This window comes from Gorilla gorilla, chromosome 15 (genome assembly GCF_029281585.2).
Source record: "Gorilla gorilla gorilla isolate KB3781 chromosome 15, NHGRI_mGorGor1-v2.1_pri, whole genome shotgun sequence".
Lineage (NCBI taxonomy): Eukaryota > Metazoa > Chordata > Mammalia > Primates > Hominidae > Gorilla > Gorilla gorilla.
Window position 1 is genome coordinate 88,533,382 of NC_073239.2, and position 15,544 is coordinate 88,548,925.

At 37.2% G+C, this 15,544-nt stretch overlaps 1 protein-coding gene across 37 annotated transcripts in view; it reads left to right on the top strand.

Moving 5' to 3' along the window:
* Window positions 1–15,544, top strand: part of SIPA1L1 (signal induced proliferation associated 1 like 1) — a 415,163-nt gene that overhangs the window by 329,485 nt on the left and 70,134 nt on the right. For all 37 annotated transcript variants that reach the window (XM_063697940.1, XM_055362226.2, XM_055362236.2 and 34 more), the window contains 2 exons: window positions 4,647–4,750; window positions 7,624–7,781. In XM_063697940.1, the coding sequence (XP_063554010.1) occupies window positions 4,647–4,750; window positions 7,624–7,781 (262 nt within the window). The remainder of the gene's footprint in view (window positions 1–4,646; window positions 4,751–7,623; window positions 7,782–15,544) is intronic.

The window sequence follows — 15,544 nt, forward strand, 5'->3', positions numbered from 1 at the left end:
AATTGGCGTGGTGAGTGCTGTATCAAGCACTTCATTATGGCTGGAAGCAGAAGTCCCAGATACTTTTGATATGTATGCCGTCTCGTTTAATTCCGACAAACCTGCTAGATACCGTTTATCCCCACTTTACAGAATTGGCTTCTTTAGATTAAGTAACATGCCCATGGTTAGATAGCTAGCAAGCATTAGGAAAGTAGAATAGATCCCAGTAGTGTGGTTAATGAAGTGTTCAGAGAAAGCATAAATGTAGAATGAAGTATAGCAAAGCCCCAAGACCGGCCTTTAGCCTATGTCTTCCTCCCTCTTAAGCCCTTGAGCTAACAGTACTCAAACCAGCTCATGAGATAGCTCTACTTCATGCATTATCATCATATTCATTTCTTAGTATTTTTGTAAAGGAGGACGAGGCTCAGGGAGGTAATGAACTATTGAACCATTTCTTCTTTTTCCCAGTTATCTGTGCAAAGACCATCTACACATTTCAAAAATAAGGATTTGTAGCAAACAAGCAAGCTACAAATAAATATGTCACAGGCTGGAACAATTCTGCAATGAAGAAATTTTTAGTAGGGGATTTTTCCTTCTTTTTTGTTTCCTTATTTGGATGATATAACCTAGATAATTACCATTCTCTCACACTACAATAAATACAATAAACTCCCCACCAAGCAGTTTGTTATTTGAAAGCTGGAGACCATCCTCATTTTTAGCTGTGTACGTGGATTATTTGGGGAAATTATTTTCTGACAGAGGCTTGTTTGTCACGTCAGTACACAGGAGACTTAGAAGCCCTCTGTAAAAGCTTTCCTTCAAAGCCCTGCCTTCATTAATTTGCTGCAATGTTAGTGACTGTTTGTTTTCTCCTCCATTTTTCAGCAGTGTTATAAATGCAGTTGAGGTTCAAGATCTTAAAAGAGCTATAAGACTTTTCATAAAGAAAGATTTGGAGGCAGATCATGTGATTGTCAAGGAGGCAGATCATGTGATTGTCAAGGTGACCTATATAATGCCTGAATTTACTTATTAAGTTTTAAAGCTCTATACAAATATGAAGTAGCATCATTCTTTCATCCTTCTTCTACAAGCACATTGTCCCTTTAGAGTTGCTCGATACGCTCTTCAACCAGATAAAAAAGCATTTTTTTTTCATTTTCCTGATAGTCATTCTCTTAAAACTTTCATAGTTTCAGGGTTTCATGGTCACTAAAAATATTATAATAAGAGCATTGGATGCTCTATTCCTTAGTAATATAGTAAACAGTCTTCTTTTAAAAAATTACAGATTCAGGAGGACATGTCCAGGTTTGTTAACAGGGGTATATTGCATAATGCTGGGGCTTGAGCTTCTAGTGAATCTGTTAGCCAAATAGTGAGCATAGTACCCAGTAGGTGGAGATTTTGAGGTGGAGTAGGGTTTTCCAACCCTTCCTCTCAACCTTCCTCCCCACTTTTGGACTCCCCAGTGTCTGTTGTTTTCATCTTTATGTTCATGTGTACCCATTGTTTAGCTCCTGCTTGTAAGTGAAAACATGCAGTATTTGACTTTCTGTTTCTGCATTAATTCACTTAGGATAATGGCCTCCAGCTGCATGTGTGTTGTTGCCAGGGAGATGATGATGTTCTTTTTTACGGCTGCGTACCATTCCATGATGTATATGTACCACGTTTCCTTTATCCAGTCTACCGTTGATAGACACTTAGGTTGATTCCATGCTTTTGCTATTGTGAACAGTGCTGCAATAAACAAATTAGTGCAGGTGCCATTTGATAAAATTATTTCTTTTCCTTTGAGTAGATACCCAGTAGGGAGACTGCTGGGTCAAATGGTAGTTCTATTGTTAGTTCTTTGAGAAATCTCCATACTGTTTTCCATAGTGGCTGTATTAATTTACATTCCCATGAACAGTGTATGTATATTTTCTTTTCTCAAAATCCTTGCCAACATCTGTTATTTTTTGACTTTTGAATGATAGCTATTCTGTCTGATATCAGATGGTATCTCATTGTGGTTTTAATGTACATTTCTCCAGTGATTAGTGATGTTGAGCATTTTTTCATGTTTGTTGGCTACGTGTATGTCTTCTTTTGAGAAGTGTCTATTTGTGTTATTTACCCACTTTTTAATGGGGCTGTTTGTTTTTTTCTTGTTGATTTGCTTAAGCTTCTTGGAGATTCTGGATATTAGTCTGTTGGGTGTATGGTTTGCAAATATTTTCTCCCATTCTGTAGGTTGTCTGTTTACTCTGTTAATTATTTCTTTATAGCAAACATTCTTTTTGCATTCTTTCTGGTAAAGTTTAATACCTCTATGAAGTGCATAGTAATTTCAGGATTTTGGAATTCTTTTCTTCTTGGAAAGAAAAGTTTCATTATTTTAGCCCTAGTTTCATCTCTGAAACTTCTGAAACTATTCCCAAACTGTTGAAAATTGTCAGCAAAACTCTATGAATCTAAAAGACCTCAGAAAAAGGCTGGTCAGATAGCATACATTGTGTGAAATGAGACGTGGAGGACAGAGAGAAGGGGCTAGAAGCAGAAAAACAAATGATCTTCAGTGTTTTCTTCCCCAGCAGTTTTCCTCTCTGGCAGTAATCCTTTTAGAACTACCAGGCATATAAAGCACAGTGTAATAAATGAATACCAATGACAGTCTTTTTTTTTCTGTTTCATTAATTTTGCTTAAAATTGACTTGAAACACATGTATAAGTACACGTCAGTGGTGACACATTCACTTTAAAGTTTTAAAATGTGCTAATCCGTTCTATACATATTTATAGAAAGGGTTCTTGACAATAGATAAGTTCTTCACATTCAAGACCTGTCTTAAATAGTTCAGTTGAATCCTTTGTTGTAGTAATACACAGTTTTTTTGTTGTGATGGTCATTAATACTTAGAAGATATTTTTCTTGGATATTTATATGTTGTTACATAGTTTTCCAATTTTTGAAAAGTAGTCTTTGCTTTGTTCTATTTTTGACTATTTCTAAGCCTTCGCATTTTATGTCAGCTTCAAAATTAAGATTCTCCAACAAGCTCAAGCTTGAAACTCAGAGCTCTAGAATATCTTTAGAAAGCTGTCTGCAAGCCACAGTTGTAGTCTATTCTTAGAGCAGTACCTAACGGCAGCGGAGATACTGCATTAGAGCTACCTGGGAGTGTCTGTGAAGAGTAGATTCACCTGTGAGGCCCTATACCGACTGAGGAGTATTTTGGGGGGTGGGCCCTGGGAATCTGCCTCTTAATTTAGCTCCGCAGCTGATGCTGTGCATACTAAGTTTTAAGAACTACTGTTGCCTTTTGGTGTATGTCAGAGACTTTGTCTGAGAGCATCGTTCTCTAAAATGCCATCAAGTGTTTTGGTCCTCAAAAAATAGGGTCGAGGCGAGGCATGTTGGGTCACGCCTGTAATCCCAGCACTTTGGGAGGCCAAGGTGGGTGGATCACAAGGTCAGGAGATCGAGACCATCCTGGCCAACATGGTGAAACCCCGTCTCTACTAAAACTACAAAAATTAGCCAGGCATGGTGGCATGCACCTATAGTCCCAGCTACTCAGGAGGCTGAGGCAGGAGAATCGCTTGAACCCAGGAGGCAGAGGTTGCAGTGAGCCGAGATCGCACCATTGCACTCCAGCCTGGGCGACAGAGCGAGACTGTCTCAAAAAAAAAAAAAAAAAAAAAAAAAAAATTGGGTTGATAGAGGGTTGAGTTTACCTACAGTGAATGTACTTCTGTTCCTTTTGCAACCCCTAAGTCCAGATCCTTTGAGTCTAAACAGGTATTCCCTTTGAGTTGGGAAGTTGATAACTTTTTTCTGTAGCTTCCAGGTATTTGTGGGAACACTGATTCTGAAACTTTGTTAAGATAAAGGCAGTAGAGGTTTTTTTTTCTTAAGGAAAGTGAGAACACAACATGCTTAAGTCTTAAAAAAATTGTTAGACATTGCTGTGTCACCTTTGTTCTTCAGTGTTAATGGTCTTGTTAAATTATTGTCTTTTTTTTTTTTTTGAAGAACAAAACAAGTCTCTTGCTTGAATTGGAAGTATTAGAAAAATGTTTCCTAACTTGATGTGTTGACAGAATTCAGGGGTCTGTGAACTTGGATGGGAAATAATATTTTCTTTATTTTCACTGACCCCAAGTTGAAATTTAGCATTTCTGTTCATTATGGCCATAGGCAGTAAACCACAGTAATTCATTTACCTGTGATTTCATTGCCAATAGAAAGCACAGATATTTTCGTATTATATTTTTTGTTGTTGCAGACATCTCAAGAGTGTGCTCATCATGTCTTCAGCATTACAGTAGATATTAGACCAACTGCTAAATCTTGTTATATAAATCTTGTGCATTCATATTTAAAATTATTTGATACTGTGCGCTTCGATATAATTTCTTTTGAAATCTTATGTTTTTTATTTTATACTTCTACAAATATTATTCTGAGAAGGGATCTGATCCATAGGCTTCACTAGACTGCCAAAGAGGATCAAATACAAAAAAAATAGGAAGAACACCTGTCTTGTCTAGAATCTTTTCATCCTAAATCATTTTCTTTTCTTCTCTTTTCTTTTTTGAGATATTTCTCTTAAATAAATTATTTTTCCTGTTATAGTCATCTCATCATTATATTTTTTTAACTGTAGCTGACTCCACTGGAACCCATTCTCTGTACACAACATACAAAGATTATGAAATTATGTTCCATGTTTCTACCATGCTGCCATACACACCCAACAACAAGCAACAGGTAAGAGATCCTCCTGTTATCTGTGTTTTCACCCTTGTTTCATTTCCTCTAGAAGCCTAAGTGGCAAGTTTGTAAAATCTTAAACCAGAATTTAGTGTTGCACCTGTCACAGCAGCGGGAAGCTTTGTGCTTTGTGGAAGTAAGGAATAGCAAATGAGCTGAAAACAAATGAAGAGACACAAATTTTAGGTTAACAGCCAGCTGGATGCCTTTGTGAATTAATCATTTGCTTTTCACCCACGGGGATTGAGGTTTTCATGAAATCTGAGGAACAAGTTGAAATCATTGGTGATTACATGACTCTGAAGGGTTGCAAAGAACATCCATGAGTGGGTGACGTTTCATCTCAAGAGGTCAGTGCACAGAATAGGAAAGTTCTGAGGTTGCATTATACATTTCAAAGGAGATATAAAATACTAACTTAGAAAAAAGTCAAATGTCAACAGAATGATATTCTTCCTTACCATGTTCATTGGGAGATAGCAAAGAACATAAATAACAATTGCATATGTGCACATCATACACAGAGCTTCTCTTAAAATGATCTAAAAGCTCAATGCCCAATTACTAAAGTGTAAGTGAGGTAGTAAAATGTGGAAACTAAGAGGTGACAGATTGTTACAGAGCAAACTGGAAACCGGCACTATTGTTTTAGGGAATATGTGGTAGTTGATTTTTAAAAATATTTTAAAATAAATAGTAGCAAATTGAAATTTAAAAGAACCAGAGAGCTAACACACACTTCTTTTAAAAGCTATTACAAACTTGAGCAGTCCAATTTTACTTCTGACCTTCAGATGGATATGGATTTTTGTTTTTGTCAATTGTTGTGCTAACAGACGCAGGCCAGCTGCAGAATGAATCACATCCTCTTTCACAGAAGTTAACGAAACACTGATCTAATCTAACACTTTATCACTTTACATTTGATTAAATCACAAATCTAGGTAACAAAGTTTTGCCTTTCATGATTGCCAGTGTAATAAAAAATAGGGAGCAAAGCAATGAATCAGCTATAAATCTGAAGTAAACCTGTTTTAAGATAAACTCCCTGATCTGTACTTTGTTGATAATTTGTTTTATGCAAATTCCAGATTTTAGCTCTCTTTGAAAGAAAAACACCATGCTAAGAAAGGCATAATAAACTTATTCTGACCAGTCAGTAGATAAAAAATTTAAGAACATTAACAAAATGATCCTTGAAGAGAGCATAAAGGCTTATTCTGCCTGATCACTTAGAAGAGAAAGATGAGATTTGTAAGGGTAAAAAATTTACTAACAAGATTGGATTGATTATTTGTAACTAAATGAGTTGAAGTGGTAGGCAGAGAAAGTGGGCATTTAAATGGCAGCTCTCTCAATTATTTAATTTTGGAGTCCAATCAAGGCAAAAATGTTACAGTCCTAAATCAGAATGAGAAAGAAATTGGTACTGCAACATATGAAAAAATTTTCACTCTCTAGCCAAAAAATTTATTTTCCTCTATGTAGATTACTTTATGCTTAGAAAAAAAAAAACAGGAAAAATGTATCTTTAAAAATTCTTTTGCAAATATTTTTAATAAAATATTTTTCATTATATGTAGTATAAGATGGAAAAATGGATTTGTTTCTATTTGGGTCCTTTATTAAGAGATTTATTTTTATATGTCAAGCCATATTTTGAAGAATGAATAATATTACAGAAAATGACATCATTTATGCAGGAATGGCATAACATGTAGATAAATAGTATTTGTTTTTGGTATGTCCAAGATCTTGAGTAGATTAATAATCTTTAATTATTGGTATGTTCTGTAGAGCAATCAATACACACCAGCCTTTATTTTCATAACATCTGTTTGTATATCATATTTAGAAATGAACTCAGAAATAAACTGCTTCATTAGAAGACAATTTGGGATGCTTTCAAATTCCTGAGGTTAAAAGTGCATTTCCTGAACATTCTAACTCCCAATTTGCAACCCTAATCTAAAAGGCTATTATTTCTCCCAGCTGGCAGCCAATACTAGATCACCGATTTTACTGGTTTGCAATTTGTATGCCTTAATGTCACTAGAGAATATTTTTTTAAATACAAGTTTTATAAGTACAAGCTTATGTCTAATGGATAGTTTATATAAATGTCACACTTAGTTGTTTTTCTTTTTTAAGAGCCTCCGTACAGTAAGTTTGAGAAACACAAATTTTGTTCGGTTTTCCTTTACACTATTGAACTAACTGCTGAAAGGCACTGACCTAGGATGATTTGGGGTGCCTGAGTTTGAAAGCCACCCATCCAAAACCCAGTGAATGTGAAACAGAGGGTGTCCCTAAGCAGCTTTCATTGCAATTAAAGAAGCTGTTTAAACCTGAAATTTACCTGCTTTTAATTGTTGCAGCATTCTGGAATATTATTCTTTTCTACATGCCCAGCTTGTGACACAAAACATATATCAGAAAACACCTTAACCACATTTTCTTTCAATGAGACCAATTAAACCAGAACATAAATTACATTGTAATTATTTCAGCCATTCTCATCTCTAAAAATCTTCCCTATGGCACGTGTTTTTCTTATGTGAAAATGGAACAACACTGTTGTTATAGAAACCGAGGGTTTGGAGATGTTGGGACCTGGCATAATATGCCAGATATTGGGTAGATCTATTTGAATGGCTGTATCTTTTATGCAAATTTCAGAATATTCGTTTCTATGTTCTTCCTTAGAGGGAATAAGGCAGGTGAAAACATTGACAGTACCTGTGTAGATTACCTACCTTAATGTGTACTGATTAGGAATGGATGTTTTAAATACAGCTATATAAGGGAATTGGGGCGGCGGGGGAAGCAAATGATTGTTATTTATGTTGGTTGCTTATTTTTTCTTGTAGCTCCTGAGGAAGCGGCACATTGGAAATGATATCGTAACAATTGTTTTCCAAGAGCCTGGAGCACAGCCATTCAGCCCAAAAAACATCCGATCCCACTTCCAGCACGTTTTTGTCATCGTCAGGGTGCACAATCCGTGCTCTGACAGTGTCTGTTATAGGTGTGTATGGGTGTCACAGCAGGGGCTCTGTGGATGTTGGCTGGTTATCACATAGAGGCCCCATTCAGCTCTGCATTCTAAAGTGGCAATAGGAAGTCTATTACTATTTCTTTTTGTCTTTAAACCATGCATGTGGATGGCTGAATTCACATGATGATGTAATCTGGTGGCATTGACATTACCCAAGCATGTTGGTTAGACACCTGCCGTTTCCATTTGCACCTCCTTCTTAGGTGATGTCCTTCATCCATACCATCTGGTCACCAACTGATTACTCATATTGCTAATTATATTTTTCTTTTGGCATGGCAAGAGCAGAGAAGAACGATTATAATAAATAGGGTAGAGAAGTTAAGTTTTTGAAAAGCATTGTTATTAAAGAAGCCTAAATCCTTGCCTCTGACTTACTTGATTCACGTTAGCAGTCTGACTACAAGCTTAGAAGCGCTTCTATACTTTATTTAGCATTATTGAAATTGTTTCAGTGTTACTTGTTGACGTTGTCACATGAGTATCAGAATTCAGGCCTCTATCTGCAGAGACCTTTCTTGTAAGAATACTAGAGAGTTAGGAGTTGAAGGGGATAGGGACCTGTGACGCTAGCTCGATATGGGTGTAGTGCCAGAATGTGTAAGGGTAATGTTCTGGCATTTGTAAGATGTTTTTAATGTGCATCAGTTCCTTTCAAAATATGGACATTTGGCGTATCTTTCCATCCCTAAAAAATGTTACCTGCACAGAAAGTGACCTGTGCACATTGACAGTTTGTGAGATCCACAATTGTATATTTCTAGGGGTAAGGCAGATTAAGTCTAGGAGTAGAGTAAGCATAGCTTAGGGAAAAAAAACAAGTAGAGGTTATGTTGGTCTCCTGCTGGCTGTCACCATCCTTGCACATATCCTAATAACTGCATTGGTTGAGCTCTTGTTATAAGCCCCAAACTATTCTAGACATCTTACATGTATATCCCATTTAATCTTTAAAACCTATGAGGTAGGTACTGCTTTTATCTCCATTTTCAGATGATGAAATTTAAGCCAGGTCACTTGGCTCGGGTTAGCTGGCTAGTGTTGAGCAGAATTAGACAGGAATGCAGTCAGTTTGATTCTAGAGCCCAGTCTCTTAACCATGCTACTATGCCGCCTCTCATACATGCTGGGAAAGCTGGGTTTTTCACTCCAAGCTCCCAACACAGAGGCTGTTCCAGAACTTCTCAGGTGCTGAGCCTAGGTGAACACCCGAGACCAGGGAGGTCTGTAGTTTCCTAGGGTTGGGGCAGAACCCCCAACAATGAAGACCTAGATCCGAAACCTCTTATCAAGGAAATAGTGTCTGAGAGCTGCTCTGGTTAGTTGTAGAATGAAAGCACAGAACAATTGACTATAATTGGGATGGATAACTATTTGCGTTTAGAAAATACTCTGAGCAGTTAAAACATGCTATGTACTAGATGAATCTAGTACATAGGATTTCATACCACTTGACAGGTAGAAAGTTAAGCCCATTTTGAATGGGCACTCCAAAGTTTGGGGAGTGGAAAGCTATGCAGTTTCTTTTAAAGAGAGTTTCTTCTTTTCAAGCCTTTGTCTGAATCAGTACCGTCCAATGGGACTATAATGCAAGCTACATATTAATGTTACATTTTTTAATAGCCAGATTTTTTTAAAAAGTGCCAAGATATAGATGAAATTAATGTTGACACTGTTTTTGACCAATTTATACATTTTATTTACTCAATATATCTAAATATTATTTCAACATGAATTAACATGTGATTTCAGCATTTAACAATTATTGTGACATCTTACATGGTTTTTTGGACTAAGTCTTTGTAACCTGAAGTACATTTTAGACTTACCGCATATCTCAATTAGAATGCTAAATTTTCATTGGTGATACTTGATGTATATTTAGATTTCATAAAATTTACAATGAAAAGGTAGATTTAATATACCCAGATTCTTCCAGATGGACTTTTTAAAATCTTTAAAATAACAGAATTAAGTATCCATTTTTAAATCATATATTAATTAAAATTTAATATAATTTGATATTCCTTGGTCACACTAGACACATTTCAAGTGCTCAATAGCCACAGCTGGCCGTGGCCACTGTAATGAACCACACAAGTCTAAACAGACTGCTAGGGGAGGTATGTTCGCCTTCTTCAGTGTTTTGTTTTTTTATTTTTATCATCCCTCCCCTGAAAATTAGGATTTTTGCTTTCTCTCTCTTATTTTTAATCTGTTGCCTGGAGAGCCCACCGTTTGAACCCCATCATTTAACGCTAGGAGTCTTTGCGGGAAGTGGGATACTGAACACCCCTGCTCAAGACATGTGGGCAGGTCTGGAATTTCCTAGTTACTAGGCTTGTTTGAAGGCCCAACACACAGCTTTTAAGCTGTGAATTTTGGCCTGTTTATAAATCCAAGAAAACATTAGTTTGTAACATCACTGAAAGAAATCACAAGAGATTATAGAGTAGTGACCTATGCCTATTGCAAACTTTAAAGATCAATAATTTTTTGGTCCTTCTCAAAAGAGGCAGGCACACCTCCTCAGGTATGTGGTGATGTCAGGAAGTGTTTGAAGACACAGAATAAACAGGACACCTTTCTTCAAGCCTTTAATGTTGGGGGGAGGCAGGGTAAGGACGAGCTTATTTTCTCATGAAAATAAATGTATTATGAGGTAGAATGGAAAATATCAGTTTTCAGATAAAACATGGGTCTTCAAAGAATTTCTACACCTGTGAATTTTTCTCAAGCCCCAGCCACTCCCCAAACTACTAGGGATATGAATTTATAGGCCTGTTTTAGTAGGGGTGGTTTGGTGGAAAAACTTAGACATGGGTTGATTTATACTCATTTTATTTAAATCTAATTTAATTTTATCCCTAAGTGATATAGCTAGAGTAACTCAAATGCTTTTTTAAAGTTTTTTTTATTTTTTTATTTTTGTGGGTACGTAGTAGGTGTATATATTTTTGGGTTACATGAGATATTTTTATATAGGCATGCAATGCATAATAATCACACCAGGGTAAATGGGGTATCCATCACCCCAAGCATTTATCCTTTGTGTTACAGACAATCTAGTTATACTCTTTTAGTTATTTTTAAACGTGCAATTAAATTATTTTTAGCTATAGTCACCCTGTTGTGCTAGCAAATAACTAGGTCATATTCATTCTTTCTAACTATTTTTTGTACCCAACGTGCTTTTTAGCATTTAAAACCTCTTGGTCCCAACTTTCTCCACCATGAACACACAGATTTATTTACTTACACCTACCTGGTATCTGAACTGTGGAAAGGGGAAAAGTTTCCTTGAAAGAGTGTCCTGCAGTAATAGTGTGGAGAGGTGTGGGGTCATTACAGGCTGAAGTTATATGGATATTTATGAGAAGATGGGATTTGATGTGTGTGTTAAAGCATAGCTGGATGGAATTCAATGGGAAAAAGAGAAACCATTCTAGGAGTGGTCAGTGGAAAGGACAGAAGCCTAGAAATGGGAAGGAGGATGGAAAGTACAATAAAAAGGCCTACTAATGCAGAAAAGATGACCAGGCAGTAGAGGCCTCCAGAATGCTAGGCCGTCAATTCAACACTACATAAGTAGAATTCTAGGAAAAATTATCCAGTGTTACCATGCTAGGTAATTTGTACACAGAAAGATAAATTTGGAGACTGTCATTATCCATTTATTTTTCATTAGTTCTTTATCCAGCCCTTAGCATATATGTGCTAGACACTACTCTGGACCCTGGGATATAACATGAGAACAAAGAGAGAAAAATCCCTATAGTGGATCTAGACAGGAGATCTCAAAATAATGTGGTATTATACCTCCCTGGGGACTAGAAAGCTTATATAGGAATAACTGACTAATTCAGACTAATTCCAGAGGCCAGTTAATGTGAGTCATCATGTAGCCAAGAACTCAGAAATCAGTCACTAAGTCTGCATACGAAAGCTTATCCCATAACTGATGAGAGCCCTCCAGTCTCTATTGTTTTATTTGTATCGTTGCAGTGACCTTAATTATCTGATCCCAGTTGATAGAGAAGATTAGAAGCAAAAAAAGAAGGAGGAGCTGTTAATAGCGAGTATATACTGGAAACAAATACTTGTTTATTGATAGAAGAGATGCTGAAAAACTATTCACATCAAAGATATGAATTCAATAAGCATAGCAATCTGGGGCCATTTGATTTTGGGGCAAACAACCAAATACAGTAGCTCCTCCTTATCTGTTGGGGATATATTCCAAGACCCCCAGAGGATGCCCGAAACCATGGATAGTGCCTACCCCTATATATACTATGTTTGTTCCTATATGATAATGTTTAATTTCTAAATTAGGCACAGTAATATATTAACAGTAATTAATAAAATATAACAGTTATAACAGTATAATAATAGTTATATGAATGTGGTCTCTCTCTCAAAATACCTCACTGTACTATACCACGGCTAACTGAAACCACAGAAAGTTAAAACCATAGATAAGGGGGAACTATTGTGTGCTTCAGTCACTCCTGAGGGCTTCACTGTGGAAACACAGTATAAGATAATACCATTTTTCAACAACTACTGAATTAATGGATTTAAGCATTGATCATCAAAGGATGCAAATACTATAAAAAGAGACAAATACGTGCCTCATAATGGAAGAATACAACCTCACCTATGAATTATTTTTGCTACCCCCTAAAAAAAATTAAATCTGAATCTGATCAAGCTTCCAGAAAAGCCAATTTATAGGAAATACAAAAGACAGAGGAACATGTTTGTAGTTGACAAAATTCAGACCCTGAATAACTCTGCAGACAAAAAGCCCCATTTCTTCAACAAGTAAGTTGCAAGAAATAGTGAGGAAGTGGAGGGGAATCTATAGAATAAAACATTTTTTAAAGCTAAATTAATTGCGATGTGTGGATCCTATTTGGATCCCAATTTAGACAAAAAGACTATAAAGAAAATCCTAGGACATCCTAAACAATTGTAAATTGGAACATTGACACACTATTTAATGAAATAAAAGAGTTGTTATTCATTTTAAAACTAAAATAGTAATAAGTAGTCATAACAAGGACCCTGATTGTTCAAAACAAATATTAAACTGTGGTCAGTAGGTATGTTTAGGAAGGTAGAAATATGTGTTACTCCTCTCAGAGAGGTTTCCGTACCCGGTAATTAAAATGTAATAACTGTTGAAAGGAATCCGTATGATATAGTACAAAAAGCACTTGGAATTAGACCAAATTGTTAAACAGTGCAGTGGGAAGTTGCTTGACATCCACTTAAAATCCTATTAAGTAAAATGTCTAGCATAGGCAGGGAGGAAGCGTGATGCACGTCCATTAAATGTCTGTGTTCATCCTCTTTCCTCTCTGTAAAAAAAAAAAAAAAAAAGAAGTTGCAAGCTTCAGCTGAGAAGAAGAAAAATCCAAGTAGGTCAAGTGATAGAAATTTCTTTCATAAGGTCTATTTCAAGCCTCAATTAATCAGCATCCCTATTGTCCACTGCAGCTGACCTTTCTAAGACAAGAATCTGATTATGTCATTTATTGTGCTTAAAAGCATTTAGAGGAAAGTTCAGACTTGCAAGCATAGCTTACTGCATGGGGGCTTCAGGTTTGGCCTCCTGTCTCTCAGTCTCATCTACCAGTCTGCACCCCATGCCTACCTCACCCCTTTGGAGCTACTCACCACTCCCCAGAACAGCATGCTCTGCCCCTCCGCTCTGCACATGCTGCTCCTCTCACACATTCCCCTTTCCCTCCATCTGATGAATTCCTGCTTTTCTTTTTTCTGAGAAGGCTCCCTGGACCTCCCAGGACTAAAGTGCCTTTCCTAAGTGCTACCAGTAGCACCCTGTACTTCGCAAGTAGGAGACTCAAATCACTGGCTGTGGCTCCCACCAGACTTTGAGTTTCTGGAGAGCTGAGCCCGGGACATCTTCAGCCTTGATCCTCAGCAAAGGCAAAGTGCCTAGCACATAGTAGGTACTCAGTGACTGGTGGATCAATACTATTAGAAATCGAGAGAATGATTGGCACGTGTTTGATCTTTCCTGTCCTTTGCCCAGATCTGCTTTCTTGGAAGCTGCCCTGGCCAGTAATCTGATTCAGGCTCCAAGAAGAGGAAACTTCCCTCTCCCGTTTGATGTTTTCTGTATCACCTTCCTTTTAAATTTTGGGCTGGGGATTGTTGATTATTGCTGTTTTTTCCATTGTGCTTCCAAAGTTCAAATGTCTTATATTTCTCAATTTTTATCCACTAAACTGTTCAGAAGTCTTTGAAACAGGCCAGGCGTGTTGGCTCATGCCTGTAATCCCAGCACTTTGGGAGGCTGAGGCAGGCGGATCATGAGGTCAGGAGATCGAGACCATCCTGGCTAACACAGTGAAACCCTGTCTCTACTAAAAATACAAAAAATTAGCCAGGCGAGATGGCGGGCCCCTGTAGTTCCAGCTGCTGGGGAGGCTGAGGCAGGAGAATTGCTTGAACCCAGGAGGCAGAGGTTGCAGTGAGCCGAGATCGTGCCACTGCACTCCAGCCTGGGCAACACGTGAGACTCCGTCTCAAAAAAAAAAAAAAAGTCTTTGGAACATTTTCATGTGTCAGCTTGAAGTTGGCTTTGGGTATCAACACTTGTTATTTCATTCAAGCTCTTTGATGCCAACCAACGTTACATGGCCCATATCGAGTAGAATTAGCCTCATCATCTCTTAGGCCATGTGACCCATGTGAATGGTCCCTTTTAGCAGGCACCTCAGGAGTAGGAGGTTTGAAAGCACTTCCTCAGAGGGAGTAAGTGTGGGCTTGTCGTGGAGCACTCTCTTGGCTATCCAGAAGCTTACATTCCAATCCTGGCTCTCTCTAACAAATCTGGGTAAATCCTTTTACTTCTCTGTATCTGTTCCTGGAGAAGTGAAGAATTTGTACCAGCTGCTCAACCAGAGGTTCATGAAGATGTCAAACCACAGAATACAAACAAGACACCTTCCTGGTCGCTCAGTGTACCCAAAGATGTTGGAGTGAGAAGATATTTTTATATGAAAATGAACACAAATATTTTTCAGTAGAATGTAAAATCGAGGTGAATTTTCAAATGAAACCCAAAGATTTTACTGAAAGAATTTGAGGAACATTGAGTTCTGTTAAGTTCCCTTCCTGTGATAACTTTCCATCACTGTTTTAGCCTCTAGCTCTGTCTGTCTGTCATCTAGATAACCCTGCTGAGTAGAACATTCCAGTCGTCAACAATGCTGGGTAAATAAAACATGGCTATGATTTTAAAGCATGTATTATTTCCAAGAAGACACAGAATTGCCAACTAGGCTAATACACATACAGCCAAGCAGAGGCCCTTTGGAATCTGCTTTTAAAAATACCAAGAACCGTTTATAATTAATATATCTTAAGTAACTACATGCAGCAAACTGAGATTCTAGAAAGGCTTTTTTCTAAATATTCTGTTTAGCTTAAACCAGGCCTTATTATCAAGAGTTCAGAATTTGTGGCATCTAAATTAATGAGCTTTTAACCTTGTAGAAACCTTGCCAGTTTGATTTATCCAAAACAAAATCATTTATTTGAAAAGAGCATTCCAGGGTGTCATCTTCCTCATCTTCTGTAAGGATTCTATTTCTGACTATGCGAAGCTGATTTCAGTGCCTGTATCATTTACCTCCCTACCACAGTGAATCATTGAAAATTATATGGTAAGGATTCAGTTCTTTTCCTCACAGTTC